The sequence below is a fragment of the Myxozyma melibiosi genome, assembly GCF_037950935.1.
Source record: "Myxozyma melibiosi strain Phaff 52-87 chromosome Unknown BZA70scaffold_14, whole genome shotgun sequence".
NCBI lineage: Eukaryota > Fungi > Ascomycota > Lipomycetes > Lipomycetales > Lipomycetaceae > Myxozyma > Myxozyma melibiosi.
In genome coordinates this window covers 348785-364394 of record NW_027042928.1, presented here as the reverse complement: position 1 = coordinate 364394, position 15610 = coordinate 348785, and the positions used below count along the sequence as shown (strand labels likewise).

At 53.8% G+C, this 15610-nt stretch overlaps 7 protein-coding genes across 7 annotated transcripts; 3 read left to right on the top strand and 4 right to left on the bottom strand.

Annotated features, from left to right (window-relative positions):
- Positions 1-357: 357 nt before the first annotated feature.
- BZA70DRAFT_251641 (general substrate transporter) lies at positions 358-2897 on the top strand. The gene is made up of 3 exons (XM_064910711.1): positions 358-846; positions 911-996; positions 1068-2897. The coding sequence occupies exons 1-3, from the start codon at positions 698-700 to the stop codon at positions 2459-2461; spliced, it is 1629 nt and encodes a 542-aa protein (XP_064766063.1). The 5' UTR covers positions 358-697; the 3' UTR covers positions 2462-2897.
- On the bottom strand, positions 2898-5508 carry BZA70DRAFT_284572 (uncharacterized protein). The gene is made up of 2 exons (XM_064913625.1): positions 4647-5508; positions 2898-4578 (listed from the first exon to the last, which is right to left on the bottom strand). Exons 1-2 carry the CDS (start codon positions 5392-5394, stop codon positions 3020-3022), a joined length of 2307 nt encoding a protein of 768 aa, XP_064766062.1. The 5' UTR covers positions 5395-5508; the 3' UTR covers positions 2898-3019.
- Positions 5509-5519: 11 nt separating this feature from the next.
- On the bottom strand, positions 5520-7380 carry BZA70DRAFT_89840 (uncharacterized protein). The gene has a single exon (XM_064915519.1). The coding sequence runs from the start codon at positions 7214-7216 to the stop codon at positions 5759-5761; it is 1458 nt and encodes a 485-aa protein (XP_064766061.1). The 5' UTR covers positions 7217-7380; the 3' UTR covers positions 5520-5758.
- A 1-nt stretch (position 7381) lies between these two features.
- Positions 7382-9615, bottom strand: BZA70DRAFT_89872 (uncharacterized protein). The gene has a single exon (XM_064915520.1). It carries the CDS (start codon positions 9325-9327, stop codon positions 7705-7707), a length of 1623 nt encoding a protein of 540 aa, XP_064766060.1. The 5' UTR covers positions 9328-9615; the 3' UTR covers positions 7382-7704.
- Positions 9616-9902: 287 nt separating this feature from the next.
- On the bottom strand, positions 9903-11405 carry BZA70DRAFT_269626 (uncharacterized protein; the record flags this gene model as incomplete). Its single annotated transcript, XM_064911228.1, has 1 exon — positions 9903-11405. One exon carries the CDS (start codon positions 11403-11405, stop codon positions 9903-9905), a length of 1503 nt encoding a protein of 500 aa, XP_064766059.1.
- A 644-nt stretch (positions 11406-12049) lies between these two features.
- Positions 12050-13485, top strand: BZA70DRAFT_302618 (Pex12 amino terminal region-domain-containing protein; the record flags this gene model as incomplete). The annotated part of the gene is made up of 1 exon (XM_064914737.1): positions 12050-13485. The coding sequence occupies exon 1, from the start codon at positions 12184-12186 to the stop codon at positions 13483-13485; it is 1302 nt and encodes a 433-aa protein (XP_064766058.1). The 5' UTR covers positions 12050-12183.
- Positions 13486-13711: 226 nt separating this feature from the next.
- On the top strand, positions 13712-15520 carry BZA70DRAFT_291827 (FAD binding domain-containing protein; the record flags this gene model as incomplete). The annotated part of the gene is made up of 2 exons (XM_064914335.1): positions 13712-13789; positions 13847-15520. The coding sequence occupies 2 exons, from the start codon at positions 13712-13714 to the stop codon at positions 15518-15520; spliced, it is 1752 nt and encodes a 583-aa protein (XP_064766057.1).
- Between the last annotated feature and the right edge of the window lie 90 nt (positions 15521-15610).

The following is a 15610-nucleotide window of genomic DNA, read 5'->3' as shown; positions in this document are numbered from 1 at the left end:
CGGGGAATTCCGTGCGGGGAAGCAAGCGTAGCGGCTGCGGAAGAAGAGGGCGAAGGCGGAGTGGACGCAGAAGCGGGCGGGATATCAGAAGAGCAGGCGGAGAGGAGGAACAAGATCCGCGCTAAAGATAAGGATCCGAAAGGAGCAGCAGAAGCAGCGAGGAAGCCGGCGGCGAGGAAGGAGAAAACCCACCGAGCCTTTGAATATCTCGCATTCCCAAATAATTAACGCTAAATAAACAACCCCACACTTTGGCTGCTGATGGCACTTTGGCAGTCATGTGACGCTCAGCAGCGGGGCTCGTGGCGCTAAATTGCTGGTGACGTCAGAGATGCTATTGGTAGACACCCGCGGACGCTCTGGGCACAACTGCGGCGATTTCGGGCATCTGAAACTGATACCGCGCCGCGTGCAGCCTCGACGGCGTCAAACCGCTTCGGATCCTCACCCAGACCTGTTCCTGTTTTGTTCCTGCAGCCCTTCCTCCGGAACAAAACTACTCGCTCTCTTCTGCTCCTCTTCGTCGGTCAACGAAACCGATGTTACAGGCGTCCTCTGCTCATTAGGTGCCTTCTCTCTCTCTGACATCCCTACCTCTTATCTGCGTCTCCCTCCCTTCGCGGCGCGACCTCTCAAGCAGACATGGAGACAACCGCGAGAAAAAGCGTGTCTCCCCTCACGGGGAAGCCTCTGCTGTATGCCTCTTATTCCTTCTGTCTTGTCTGTTGTTAAGCATTTCTCTAACTGTCAACTCTTCGCGCGTGTTAGGTACTTCACATCCATCTTTGTCTCACTAGGCGTCTTCCTGTTTGGATATGACCAGGGCGTCATGTCCGGTATTATTACGTATGTCCCCGGCTTGTATATCTGGTATTCCTCGCGTGCAATTCCTAACAAATGCTCTGTCCAGCGGCCCGTACTTTCTCGAATACTTTGACAACCCCACCCGAGCGCAACTCGGTACTATGGTTGCAATTCTCGAAGTCGGTGCCTTTCGTATGTCCTAATCCGTCAAAGCCTTTTTCATCGCTGCTCATTCTAACGCGTCAATTTTCTCTCTCATCCAGTGTCGTCACTCATGGTCGGCAGAGTAGGTGACATCATCGGTCGTCGAAAGACCATCTTTTATGGTTCAATCGTCTTCGTCGTCGGAGGCGGTTTCCAAAGCTTTTCTAGCGGCATGAACACCATGATTATCGGTCGTATCATTTCGGGTTTCGGTGTCGGAATGCTCTCCACAATCGTTCCTGTCTATCAGTCCGAAATCTCTCCTGCTGACCACCGCGGTCGTCTTGCTTGTATCGAGTTCACCGGTAACGTCGTTGGCTACGCGGCTTCAGTTTGGGTCGACTATGTGTGCAGCTTCATTCAGAGCGACTTGAGTTGGAGATTGCCTCTTCTCTTGCAGTGCATCATGGGCCTCCTTTTGTGTGTCGGTTCTTTGATTATCGCCGAGACTCCTAGATGGCTGCTTGACCACGACCATGACACCGAGGGAATGATTGTTATCGCCAATCTGCACGCCGGCGGTGACACCGAAGATCCACGTGCCCATACTGAGTTCAACGACATCAAGGAGAACGTCTTCCTCATGCGTGCTGAGGCTGAGCGCAGCTATGCCGACATGTGGAGAAAGTATAAGAAGCGTGTTTTGATTGCTATGTCGTCGCAGATGTTTGCTCAGCTCAACGGAATCAACGTCATCTCTTACTATGCCCCGTTGGTGTTCGAAGAGGCCGGTTGGATCGGTCGTGACGCCATTCTGATGACAGGTCTTAATGCGCTTGTCTATGTGGCGTCCACTATTCCTCCGTGGTTTTTGGTCGATCACTGGGGTCGTCGTCCTATTCTGTTGTCGGGTGCGCTTATTATGGCACTTTCCCTGTCCATGATTTCATACTCGATCTACCTTGATATCCCAGCTACGCCCGACATGACAGTCTTCTTTGTGATTGTCTACAACGCGTTCTTTGGATACTCATGGGGACCTATCCCCTGGCTCTACCCGCCCGAGATCATGCCTCTCTCGGTCAGAGCCAAGGGTGCCTCTCTCTCCACAGCCACCAATTGGGCTTTCAACTGGTTGGTCGGTGAGATGACACCTATTTTGCAAGAGACGATCGAATGGAGAATGTATCTTCTCCATGCCTTCTTCTGTTGCATGTCTTTCGTGTTGGTCTACTTCACTTACCCCGAAACCAAGGGTGTATCGCTCGAGGATATGGACCTCGTATTTGGTGACGCCACAAGCTCAAGAACTCCTTTGAGCCGTGACGAGGACGACGAAGACGACAGCTCGCTAGCCAGCAGCAGAAGACAGAGCGATTTAGAGTATGGTGTGCCCCGCGCACAATCCACTGAGCTGCTTGGTACAGTACATTCTCGACCGTCTGAGGAGGAGGCATTCTTCGGAAGTCGAACAGCATCTCCAGCAAGACGGAACCATACGCATGATGATTAAACATCTGAAGATAGAGCACCTAAAGAAATATTGGAAAACAGAGAAAACAATCATAGCTTCCCTTCAGCTCGCTACAGAGAAAAGAATTCTGTCTGTTTCTTCTAACTTATAAATATTTTTGGAACTCAATAAGTTCAATGCATATCACACAGCTTTTTTTGTCTTTTTGATTCGCCATTCTTGTCATGTATCTGTAGCGCTGGGTTGCGTGTATTCATCTAAGGTCATCAGTGCTTCTTTTCTCTAGCTGTATTTGGGTTTTTTTCCTTTCGCTCCTTTTCTTTTTGTGTGTTTTTCTTTATCACAGCATGGTTGATAGATACTGCATGTTTATCGGCGGCATGCAGAAGGGATTTAGGAATAGTGTTGTTTTTTTATACTTAGGGTCAAATGGTGGTTGATTGAATAAAGTGTCATAGCCCATCAAGTTTCTTGCAAACTATTGGTTAGATCCGAGATATGTAATTCTTTGGTATATATTGGAGAGATCCGATAGAAAAACCCGCCTTAGATTAAATAAATGGCTAGTACATCCATTTACAAAAACAACTAGATTGCTCATTTTCCACTAGTATTCCCACCCACAGACGTTGAAGGCTCGCTTTCATCGGCCTTCTGTTTCGGCGCTGGCTTGGGCGGTCGAGGAGGCTCCTTGGACGCATCAACGACCTTGCTCTTTTTCCGCTCTCTCTTTTCTTCCTCCAGCGATTTAGCTCGCCCTGTACCTGCTTTCCGCTTGTCACCTGCCGCTGCCGACGATGATGAGGAACCCATCTGGTCCGAGTTCGGTTCGATGCCGGTAGCCGCACCAGGGCCGTCCGCGGACTCAATCTGCTCAGCAGGACAGAAAACATCGGACCAGTCGTCATCAGCGGGTTTGGATTCATTCTCGAGAAAATCACTCTCAGAGTCGATCAATGATCTTCTATACTCCTCTTCCTCGTCATCGTTCTCGCCGTTGCTAGTTTTGCGAGACAGGGATACAGGAGTGTTGCATTTCGGGGATACGGTAGATGCAAAGGCTTCGCCGCGCGCCTTGACGGACTCAAACACAAACGGTTCTCTAGAAGACGACGACGAATCGGAAGTAGAGAGATCGGGATAGATAGGAAAGTATTCCCACTGCTTCGCGTCAATAACCCCAGTTTGACTAAGGCCGCTGCTGCTATCGTCGTTGCGACCGTACACTGTTTTGTACTTCTCCCGCAAACTGTTGAACACGATGTACAGCGGCGATGTGATTAGACTGTGGTAACTCTCATGGTCGACAGGTTGTAGACTTCCGTCGGTAGAGATAGGAGCGGCGCGAGGTCGCGCAGACACACTAGACTCGTAAACCGCCGGGACGTCGCTAATCCGCTCGTTCTGAGCCAAAAACAGATATCCTCGTATATAGATTGGCAGGAGAAGCTCGTGAGCATCAAAGGTCAAAGCCGACTTCTGAGTCCGAAGGTGATCGAGTTCAGGTGGGATCGGAAGCGTGCGACGTTGCGCTTCGGACGATTGAGTGGCAAGGAAGGTTTGTAGCACGCGAAAGTGAGGAGCAAAAAAGAGAGTGCACGAGAGACTGGCTCGGCTCTGGGTGAGGTAGTAGAGATCGTTACTGTCGTTCTCTTTAAATGGTTCCTCGTCCGATATACTGACAGGGCGGGATGGGCAGAGTGAAATTCCAGCGATTGGCGATAGAGGGCCGTTTATTTCAAGAGCAGTCCTGACTTCAGGAAAGTAGCTCAAGATATGGAGCATCGTCCACTGGAACCAGTACGGACTGAGGATAACGGTATCAGAAAGCAAGACGGTGTGTGCATGTCTGGATGAAGGATTGTGCGCTCTCAAGGCCCCGGAAAACATTGCTTCCTTGAGAGTCTGGTGCCGAGAAGTGACAAAGGGCGTCGGAAGAGATTGGATGACAATTCTCTCGCGCGGATAGGACAGCGTATGGTCGATAAAATTGAGCAAGTTTGCGTCGACGACGCCGGGCGGGGTGTAGATGGTGATCCGGGGACGCGGAAAGAAGTTGTAGTATCGCGCACGGGAGATGGAAGAAAGGAGCCGGACAACCGAGCCAGTATGCGAGGTCACTGGAATGATAATATCGACCTCGTGCGAAGACCAAGCTGGTATAACTAGTTAGCTAGATAGATCAAAGAAGACGATAAGGGGGAGAAGAGAAGGCGGGACAAACATTTCAAACCAGCAGGACCGAGCAGAGCAAGCCATCCCAGATCTTCAATGTCCGAGCTCGGAATGTCAATAGGCGCAAAAGGCGAAGACGGTGGTCCAAGCAAGCTTGCGATTGTATTTCCAAATTCTGAATCAGTCTCGAGCTGCCGCGACCAGACGGTCGCCTCTGGTCTGAGGGTGCGGACGGCGACATCGAGTGCTGCTTTGGCCGAGACGGGGTTGATCTCAAACATCGTGACTGACTCGGATCCAGCGCCGTTGGCGGGCGGAAGGGACTGCGAGCGCGAATTGAGCCTCGCTCTCGCGTCGTGGATATGGAGTCTGGGGAGGGCGGTGGTGCTGTTGAGGCCGTTCGCTTGGCAGAAGAACTCGAGATCGACAGAGTAAGGGCCCATGAACAAAAAGTGCACGGCAGAAAGTGGACGTTCGTCATTAGCCTCGAGCTCAGAGGCAAGGTCGGCTGCGAGTGGCAGGAGACGGGAGGCGGCAGATGTGGATCCGGCGAAGACGAGGATGTTTGTGGATACGCGGGGTGCGGTTTTCGAGATTGAGGTCATTAGCGGCGTGAATGCTGAGAAAGCAAAAGGCTGTCGGTAATTGACGCCATTGAGCTGTTTGATCTGTGAAGAGGAGCGGGAGGATGAGGATGGTTGGATGGGGGAGCTATCGAATGAGAAGGGGGAGCGGAGGAAGAGCAGGACGGCGCAAGTTGTGAGGAAGAGGAGGAGGTTACGCCTTGGCCGACGCATTATGGGAAGCAGGTCATAAGGCGGTGAGGAAGAAGAGGAAGAAGGTCATAGAGGAGGATGAGTTGGATGAGAGAAGGTGATGAAGTGATTGTGAGGATATAAAAAGATCGAGATTGCTGCATGCAGACAATGCTCCTAATCTGGGCATAAGCCGCACGATATATGCAAAGTCACATCCACCATCACTCATGAATTCAAGCGCAATAACACTACTGATTTCTATCTGCATTCTTTTATTCTTTATATTGGTATTTATACGTCATTCATAAAATAGTCTACCAGCCGGGAAAAGGAAAATGTATGTACAAAAGATATCGCTCGTACATGTACTCAAACTATATAGCCAGCTCTCATCTATCGTTATCTATCGTCCGCCCCAGTGTACGTTATATCTGTGGCAGCTCGCCCAATGTGAATTCACCTCAGTATCCGGAGAACTCGGAACCACAATCTCAGGCGCCCCGATCGCGCCCTGACCTTCGATAACATACTGCGCAACTGGATCAGGCATGCTGAAGAACGTGCCGTTGAACTCTGCACCTCCAGAAGCACGGAAGAGGTAGTAGAACATCATGTTTGCCCAGAGAATGTTCAACGGCCCTTTGCCGATATGGAGATAGTCTGAGTACTCGTTCGAGAAAGCGAGTGTCAGACGCGCCCACTCGAATATCTCGATACCCTTTCTCGCTGCCAGCGCGCGCGACAGACGGTCCATGTTGATAGTCGCAAGATCTGAGTTTGTAGATTGGCGTCTGGTAGTGAGTCCGCGGTACATCATTGGCAGGTTCGGATCTCCGCCAAAGTAATCGCGGATGTAGTCCATGAACTTGTTCATCCTGGCTTTGAAGAACATGAGCTCGTCCCACGACAGCTGGCGGCCGGCGCGCCCGAGACCGGTCTCTGCTCGCTGCTTTTGAGCTTCTGCGAGTTGTTCAGGCGAAAGGTTTTCGTCGCCGGGGTGGGGCATGTTGCGAGTGGATTCGCGGAACGCGCGCTCGTCCCAGAGTCCGGACTGGAAAAGAATGAGATCGGGGGTTTTGCCGTTCATGCCAATCACTTCCGCGCGTACGGGCTCGTAGATTGACTTGAAGCGGTCCTCAAACGCAAGTTCTTTGATGTGGTCGAGCCAGAACCAGGGCGGTCGCATGGGGTACATGGACGCGACTTGCCAGTGGTAGATTGTAAAGTTGAGGACCGGGATCGTGCATCTGTAGGTGGTGTGTTGGCCGCCGTACTTGCCCTCGGTGCGTTTCGCAGTGTGCCCGAGTACGTTGCAAAACTCCTCAATCATGATTCTATCGACAGAGTCGCCGAGCGCGAGCACGCGCCTGTTGTGGAGCCAGTTCATGCGTCCGATGAGTCGCTGCTGGACATCAGTGAGCTTGAGTGGCTTGTGATCGCTGCCATCGCCTTTAGCGCGCTCGATAGCCTCAAGAAGATTCTTGTAGTTTGTGGTCTCGATAAGCCAGTTGTGTGGGCCGGCGGCGATGAACTCCTGTGGAGGAGGGTCGGCTGTGAAGACGGGGATCGTATCGGTCGGATAGTGCGCGGACTCGGGCACGGGCACGTCGAGTGCGCCGGTGTCGTCAGTGAACGGGATCCATTGCGAGAGACGGACGTTGTTGTGGTCGATGTGGAAGTATCCGGGCGCGCGGTAGGGGTCGTGGCAGGCGACGGGGGATGCGAGGGACGCGTGGAAGGGGAATTCTGAAACGGAGGACTTTGTGGAGAAGGAGCTGCGGGAGATGGAGTTGTAGGAGAGCAGGAGGATGGCGAGGAAGATGAAGACAAAGAGCACTGCGACGGATCTAAGAGCACGCATGTTTACGAAACTGAGGAGGAGGAAAGAAGAGAAGAAGCAGAGGACGGGCAAAGTGGTGAAGTGAAACAAAACCGAGGAGACAGAAGAAGAAGGCGAGAGCGGGGTGAGCCGCACGTTGCTTATATGCGATGTGCGATGGCTGTGCGATCGGCGGAATTGAATCTGCTTGCCTTACTATATCTACTTGAAAAGAAGAAGAGTACTATACTGCCGTATTTAGAGGATTCTTTTTATGTGTAATCCTCATCAACAGCTTTGCATGTCCTCACCGGACCTGGATAAATGCATTCGGTCACCGTTCTATTTAAAGAGTCTCCGGTTCAGGGTGCATCAGCGCCACAGATTGCACTTCTCGACCCGCATTGGCTAGTCATTTTCGACCGACAGCTGTGGCGTGCATCTTGGCTTATTGTCTTGTCTTCCCGATCCAGCAGTCGTAATTCTTCTTCAAAATGTATAGTGTATTTATTATACAGTCTCTTTTCGGCTCATAGTTCGTCGTGTACGGCCTCTGAGCTACTGTCGAGACTACTACTGCTGCTGTCGTCACTACTGCTCGGGACTGAACGCACAATTGTCACCGTAGACGTCAGCGTAGACGTAATGTGCTCCAGCTCCTCGTCCTCATCATATTCTTCATCTTCGTCGTAGTCGTCCTCATCTTCCTCATCTTCCTCATCTTTGTCGTCAGTCTTATCATCCGCCGCACCCTCCGCCTCACTACTGCTCTTCGCCTTCTCCTTCTCCTCCCGCAACCGCGCCTCATCCAACAACTTCTCAATCTTATCCTCAACCTCCTGAATCCACGCATCAATCTCGCCATCGACATGATTGAGCGCACTTCTCACGACACTAGTATCAATCGGAATCGACTCAATCACCTGCGCAAAATCATCAACCATGTCCCGCAGCAGCTTGAACTCCTTCCAATCCTTCCACGTGATACCGTCCATCACCGCCCACTTCCGCGCGAGTTCGTGCAGTCCTACGTTTGTAACCGTTCGGAAGATGTCGAGCGTCGAGTTGCGCGTCAGCTCAGCCTCGCGGAGCACTGCATTCGCGGCCTCGACCGCCGCACTGCGGACCTTGTCTGCGGTTGGCAACAAGATGTCAGACAGAATATACTGCAGGCCCTCCGTCGTCTGCGCACTATCAGATCCCAGCACTGTCTCGATCTTGTCGCTAGCCACAGTCAGGTTGGTTCTCCCGGCGTCTCTCAGCGCCACGCGCGCTTCGTCAAACAATCCTTCGAGATCTTCTGAGAGCGAGCTGATGGCCGACTTGCCCGAGCTGCGGAATTTCTCGTTCCAGGACAGTATATCAGCCTGGATCAGCTCGAGATGCGCCTCGTCCTCGGGCTCAGCCTTTGGTGTCATGTAGGGTGTGGCCGCAGAGAGCTGCTTGTTTGAGGAGGAAGTCACTGGTGCGATCGAGTGAGAAGAAGTAGGAGTGCCGTCGCTCGCTGTCGCTGCCGCATTTTCTGTGTTGGAGTCGACGTCGACAAAGGAAGATGTCTCAGTGTGCAACACCTTCTCCATCACTCTGGAGATTACGTTCTCAACTCTGTCGTGGTATATCGAGCGAGCGTAAAACAGGATATACTTATTGTACACCATCTTGACATGCAACCACACGAGCTGCACGAATCGGTGAGCTTTTGACGCAAACACCTTTGCCATCGGCACTGCCTGCTGCTTCGCATACTTGGACGCTTCCACCGCCTTCTCGGTCAAGACGGCGCAATTTGTCTGCAGCGCGGCCTTCACATCGGCCGGGGTGTACTCTTTAAGACTGTCCTTGATGCTCTCGACGCGGTCCTTTGCGTATACATCGTACTGTTTCTGCGCGAGTTCGCCAACCTGCGCAACCGAAGGGGCGAGATGTTTATCGTAGGAAGCCTGCGCGCGGATCAGGTAGGGAGTGATGTGCTGCTGTGTGAATTCGGCGTCGCGCAGGGGAGCCGTCAGGCTGTTGAGCTTTGGGCAGGCGGTTGGGTTGTGGTCGGGATCCGAGGGGCATTTGACGAATGCAAAGTAGAGGAGGTAGTTTATGAGAGTGCTAAAGACTCTAATTAGAAAGGTAGAAAGTAGAAGGAAGAGGGAGCGGAACATACATATGGACGAGGCCAGCCAAAACTGCACGGAAAGCAGACCAAGCAGACCGCGATTTCTTCTTCTTTTGCGATTTAACGCGTTTCGTCCGAGTAGTAAACTGATCAGCAGGAGCAGCTATCTGCTCCTGAACAGGCTCGGGTTCGGCAAGGGGAGCAGAGGAAGGGCTCGGCGTTCGCGAGGGAGCAGGCTCCTGCTTCAAGATGGCTGGCTGCTGCGCGGGGGAGGAAGAAGGCGCAGGCGTGAGCGAGCCAGACTTGCGGGAACGCGACCGGGTCTGCATACCTGAGCGGTCTATGAGGAAGTAAAAGAGGAGAAGAGAAGAGGAGGAGGAGAGAGGAGGAAGAGAAGAAAGTAAACAGAATCGGTGGTTTGGATGTGGACTGATGACGACTGCAAACCGGCGGCGTCTTTGTGGGAGACAAGGTCACGTGCTTACAACCACTTGGCTGGACTTCTGGTTCTGATTTCGCGTTTCTCATTTCAATTTACTGATGTTTTACGTGTATATACATAATATTCAGCTCTCGCAAATGAAAATAGTCTTAAGTTGACTTGTGGATGTATGAAAAAAATCACCTGCCTCCCCAGTGGACGTTGTAGGGATGGCACTCTGCCCAGTGCGAACTCACTTGGGTATCCGGGTTTTCAGGGATGACGATGTTCGGCACCGAGGTAGCGCCTTGTCCCTCAAAGACATACTGACCGACGGGATCCGGGGTCTTGTACAAGGTTCCGTTATAGTCTAAGCCTCCGGCGGCTCGGAAGAGGTAGTGGAAGATCATGTTTGACCAGAGCGCGTTGAGAGGGCCCTTGTCGATGTGCAGGTAGTCGAGGTACTGGTCGGAAAAGCCAGCGGTCATACGGGCCCATTCAAAGATCTCGATGCCTTTTTGTTCAGCGAGAGTGCGCGAGAGACGGTCCATGTTTATTGTCGCGAGATCCGCGACGTCGGACTCACGACGGGTAGTGAGACCACGGTACATCATGGGCAGGTTCGCGTCGCTACCAAAGTAGTCGCGGATGTAGTCGATGAACTTCTCCATGCGGGCTTTGAAAAACATGAGCTCGTCCCAGGAGAGCTGGCGGCCTTCGCGACCGAGACCGGTTCTTCTGCGCTTTGATTTCTGAACCTCGAGCTCTTCTGGAGTGAGTTTCTCGTCGCCGGGATAGACCATGTTGCGAGAGCTTTCGCGGAACGCACGTTCGTCCCAGAGGCCGGATTGGAAGAGGATAAGGTCAGGGGTGAGGCCGTTGAGGCCGGTGACGTTCGGGCGCACGTGGTCGTAGAGGAGCGGGAAGCGGTCTTCGAAGGCGACGGTTTTTATATTTGGCAGCCACCACCAGGACGGGCGCATGGGGTACATGGAGGCGACGTGCCAGTGGAAGATTGTAAAGTTGAGTTGGCGGAGCTGGCAGCTGTAGGTGGTGTGCTTACCGCCGAGGGGACCGGGGGTGAATGTAGCGCGAGAGCCGAGGGCGCGACAGGCCTCCTGGATCATGATGCGGTCGACGGAGTCACCGAGGACGAGGACGCGTCTGTTGTGGAGCCAGTTCATGCGGCGGATGAGGCGCTGCTGGGTGTCGGAGAGGGCGATGGGGGAGGAGGAAGCAGAAGCGGCCTTGATGGAGTCGAGGAGGGTGATGTAGTTGAGGGCCTCGGTGAACCAGTTGTGGGGGCCGGCGGAGATGATTTCAGGAGGGGGCGGGTTGTTTGTGAAGAGCGGGATCTCGTCAGTGGGGTAGCGGGCGGATTGGGGGGGAGGGAGGTCGAGGGCGCCGGTGCCGGGGAAGGGGACCCATTGGGTTGCGCGGACCTGCTGTTCGTCGATGAAGAGGTAGCCGGGGAGACGGTAGGGGTCGCTGCAGGCGAGGGCCGAGGAGGAGGAGGAGGAGGAGGAGGAGGAGGAGGAGTCGACAGCGGACTGGGTGTAGGAGGCCAGACGGGCTTTAGCAGAGTCGGTGAGGGCCTGGAGGGAAGCGGAGTTGGAGGCGGAGATGGAGTAGTTGACGATGAGGCCGACGAGGGTGAGGCCGAGGACGGCGGCGGTGAGGGGACGCATCCGGTGAGCGAGCATTGAGAACGGGCGCATGAGAGAGAAGAAGGAGAGGAGGAGGAGGAGGAGGATGAATGAGAGGGTGAAGAAGAGGAAGAGGAAGAGAAGTAGTGGAGGAGGAGGAGGAAGAGAAGAAGAAGCAAAAGAAAAGGAACGGCGAACGAGGGATGAACGGATTCGGATTCCGATGAAGGACGCGACTATTCAGCTCTGTCACTCGCTTTGATCTCGCGCAATGACTACAATACAGCAGAGTATTTGCAGTACAATAAGGCCTTATAAGATCCTTATTCTCTTTCAAAACCCGGGGAAGTTGTCGCGGAGTTTCTCGGAGACGAGCAGTGGACGCACAGGACAAAGAAGACAGGCCTCGGTGCTGTGCGGCGGACGCAGCAACGGCGCGTACGCTGCATGAGCTTTGGTCTCTTTTGGGAGTGTTTTACCTGTTGCTGCATTATCTACATATCCACAAGAACATAAGATAGCATTAATAGTAATAGTAATAGTAATGGTAATAGTAATAGTAATAGCAATAGCAATAGTAATAGTAATAGTACATTTAAGACTATTCTCCCTCTCCACTCTCTCTCTGCTCAACTCCGAGCTCTTTTTAAGAATTGATTTTTTAACTCCCAGCCGTCTTGGCACCGTCGCCGTGTCTTATTGTTAGTGATCTATTATGTAATCTGCTTATGTCACATCTTACAACACACTCCTCTGCCTCGGTTCTCGCCATTCACTCACCACCTCTGCTCATCTCATCTCTCTACTCCCCCTCTACTCAGGACTCCACTTCACCATGTCCCACCTCTCCACCCTCAATCCCCTCCTCCTCGACCCCTCCAGACCAACCCTCTTCGAGCTCGTCTCCGCCAGCCAGCTCTCGGACCTCCTCTCCCCCACCGTCCGCTACATCCTCGCCTCTCTGGCCTCCCGCCATCCCCGCTACCTCCTCCGTCTCGTCCTTCACTTCGATGAGCTCTACGCCCTTCTCTCTGCCGCAATTGAGCTGCGATGTCTGAAGCTATCGAACGCGTCCTTCACCGAGTCCTTCTACGACCTCGCCCGCCGCCGCGTCCTCAAAGCTGATCGCGCCGTCGTCGCCGCCAGCGGAAGCCTGCCCTCGGTCCAGCACAAAGTCGACCGTCTCGCCGCTCTACGTCCGAGAGAGATCTATTCTTCCTTATTTGCACTTGTTGGTCTCCCGTACATTCTCACCAAACTCGATCTCTACTATGAATCTCTGCAGGCTGCCTCCGTCTTCAGATCACACGCTCAGCGCAGTAATCCCGACGACAGCAACGCCGATCCCATCGCAAGACGAAAGCTCAAGCTGAAGCTCTTCATCACAAAGTACTTTGCAAAGCTCTATCCTTCCCTCAAGCTCTCTGCAAGCACCATCTCCCTCCTGCTCTCCATCCTCTATCTCTTTGGCCGCACGCCATACCACTCCCTCACAGACTTCTTACTCGCCATCCGCTATACGCGACAGTCTCCCGACTCTGCTCCTTTCTCATCTCCTTCTCGCTCTTCTTCTTCTTCTTCCTCCTCCTCTCTTTCATCCCCCTCACCACTGCGCAAACTCATCGCCCTCGCTCTCCGCGCTTCTGATCTCACCCTCAAAGGCGTCCTCCCGACCGCCGTCTTTGCTCTCAAACTACTCGAGTGGTGGCACGCCTCTGACTTTCCCCGTCAACTTGCGCAGTCTACTCGTCGAAGACAGCGCGAAGAACTGCAGCAGCAGCAGCAGCAGCAGCAGCAGCTTGACGAGATGGATGCAGAGAACGACGAGCAGAGCGCTGAAGAACCCAAGTACGCCCTCGATCCTCCTGATCTGCCCTCACCAACTTCCGACACCTCTCCCGACGACGACAAAGAAACCAACGAACAATGCGCAATCTGCCACCACAAAATCAAGGAACCCACCGCTATCGAGACCGGCCAGGTATTCTGCTACTCCTGCATCTACTCCTACATCAACTCCTCCGCCGCAAACTCGCCCGTCCGCTGTCCGGTCACCAAGCAACGTCTTCTTCTCTGCCGCTACGACGCAGTCACCGAGTCCTGGCTTGTTGGAGGCCTTCGCAGACTTGTTGTCTGATCTCTTCTTCCTGTCTCTGAACGTCTACTGTTCTTCTATTCTACTCTTCACCTTGCATTCCATGTGGGGGGCTGCGGCTCAGGGTCAAACTCTATTCTACCCCGCCTTCGCTTCCCCCGCGCCGAAATTAGTCCGCCTGAGACCGACTTTCCTCCTCCTCCTCCTCCTCTTCCCTTCTTCTTCACCATCTTCTTTACCTCCTTCTTCTTCCTCACGAACATCAGCTATGTCGTTGGTCATCGCCCGCCTCAGGCCCGCGAGACTCTCCTCCTCCCTCGTCTCCTCCCGCTCCTTCTCTTCCTCTGTGCGTCCTACACCCCTCCTACCCTCCTGCTCATTCACTAACCACTTTCACCTCCAGATCACCCTCCGCAACTTCGACCACTCCTACGACGTCGTTGTCGTCGGATCTGGCTGCTCCGGGCTCACCACATCCGTCGTCTGCGCCAAAAACGGCCTCAAAGTCCTCGTCGTCGAGAAAACAAGATACTTTGGTGGAACGACCGCCTACTCCGGCGGCGGTGCCTGGATCCCCAACAACAAGCACCAGCCCGCCATCGGCGTCTCTGACTCGGCTGAGGATGCCGCCAAGTATCTCCATAGCGTCCTTGGCGACGCCTTCGACAAAACTAAAGTCCCCGCCTACATCGAGTCCGCGCCAAAAATGGTCGAATGGGTCGAGCAAAATACCGAGATGAAGTTCAAGCCCGTTCCCCTGCCCGACTATCACCCCACCAAACCTGGTGCTTCTGTCGGTCGCACCATTCTCACCACCGAGTTCAACGGCCGCAAGCTCGGCAACCGCATCAAGCAAGTCAGATACCCAATCCAGGGCTACTCTGCCTTTGGCACAATGCAGGCCGACCCCGCCGAACTCGTCTACCTGACAAACCCCTTCGGTAGCGTCTCCAACCTCGTCAAGTCTGCTACGCGCGCGCTTGGCTACGTTGCCGATCTCGTCCGCTTCGGAAAAGGTGCCTACATGTGCAACGGCAACGCCATCGTCGGAAGTCTCATGTACACCGCCCTCGATCTCGGCGTCGACATTTGGAACTTCACTCCGGCTGTTGCCCCCATTCTCGACAATGGCAGAGTCACTGGTATCGAGGTCGTGCATGACGGCGTCCTACAGCGCATCGAGGCCCGCAAAGGTGTCGTCCTTGCCAGCGGCGGCTTCGGCCGCTCTCCTGAAGCCCGCACTGTCGTCCCTCACGAATGGTGTGCCTGCCCTAGCGGCAACACAGGCGACGGCAAGCGCATCGGTCTCGAGAGCGGCGGCGCTCTTCCTCCCAAAAACGTCGACAATGCAATCTTCGCTCCCATCTCGCTCCACACGCCGTCCAAGGGTCCTATCCGAAGATTCCCCCATTTCGCAATCGACCGCTCAAAGCCTGGCTCGATCATCGTTGGTCCAGACGGCAAGAGATTTGTAAACGAGTCCCTGCCCTACCAAGAGTTTGTCAAGACCATGCATGAAAGAAAGATCAAGAAGGCATTCTACATTGGCGACAAGCATTACCTGCGCAAGTACGGCATGGGCATGGCCCTGCCCTGGCCTTACCCCATCGGCAGCCTCAAGCGCAGCGGCTACCTCATCTCTGCCCCTTCCATTGCCGAACTCGCAGAGAAAATCGGCGTCCCCGCGTCCACTCTCTCCGACACCGTCGCCACGATGAACAAGTACGCCGAGACCGGCAAGGACGCCGAATTCGGCCGCGGCGACAACGTCTACGACCAATTCTACGGCGACGCCTCCACAAAACTGCCTAACCCCAACCTCGGCAAATGCGAATCCGGTCCGTTCTACGCCTTGCCGCTCTACCCCGGCAACGTCAGCGTCCTCTACGGTCTCCAGACGAGCATAGATGCCGAGGTCTTGAGCAAGGACGACACCAGCAAGCCGGTCCCGGGTTTGTTTGCCGTGGGCCTCGACCAGAACACGGTCTTTAAAGGTGCTTATCCTGGCGGTGGCTCCAGTATCGGACCTGGCATGACTTTTGGATATCGAGCCGGTCTCAAACTGTCGCAGGCTTGATTGCCTTTTCATTTATTTTGTCCATTTCATTTCCATTTCATACTAATTTAGATTCTTCTTGGTATTGGCGTTCAGTTGTGAGGTTGTAAG

Bases quoted from the DNA above. Each gene is read 5' to 3' on its own strand.
- BZA70DRAFT_251641 (XM_064910711.1), top strand. From the start codon at position 698: ATGCCTCTTATTCCTTCTGTCTTGTCTGTTGTTAAGCATTTCTCTAAC. The intron at 847-910 runs GTATGTCCCCGG...TGCTCTGTCCAG, and splicing joins GTCATGTCCGGTATTATTAC to CGGCCCGTACTTTCTCGAAT. The intron at 997-1,067 runs GTATGTCCTAAT...TCTCTCATCCAG, and splicing joins TCTCGAAGTCGGTGCCTTTC to TGTCGTCACTCATGGTCGGC.
- BZA70DRAFT_284572 (XM_064913625.1), bottom strand. From the start codon at position 5,394: ATGCGTCGGCCAAGGCGTAACCTCCTCCTCTTCCTCACAACTTGCGCC. The intron at 4,579-4,646 runs GTTTGTCCCGCC...TAGTTATACCAG, and splicing joins CGGTCCTGCTGGTTTGAAAT to CTTGGTCTTCGCACGAGGTC.
- BZA70DRAFT_89840 (XM_064915519.1), bottom strand. From the start codon at position 7,216: ATGCGTGCTCTTAGATCCGTCGCAGTGCTCTTTGTCTTCATCTTCCTC.
- BZA70DRAFT_89872 (XM_064915520.1), bottom strand. From the start codon at position 9,327: ATGTTCCGCTCCCTCTTCCTTCTACTTTCTACCTTTCTAATTAGAGTC.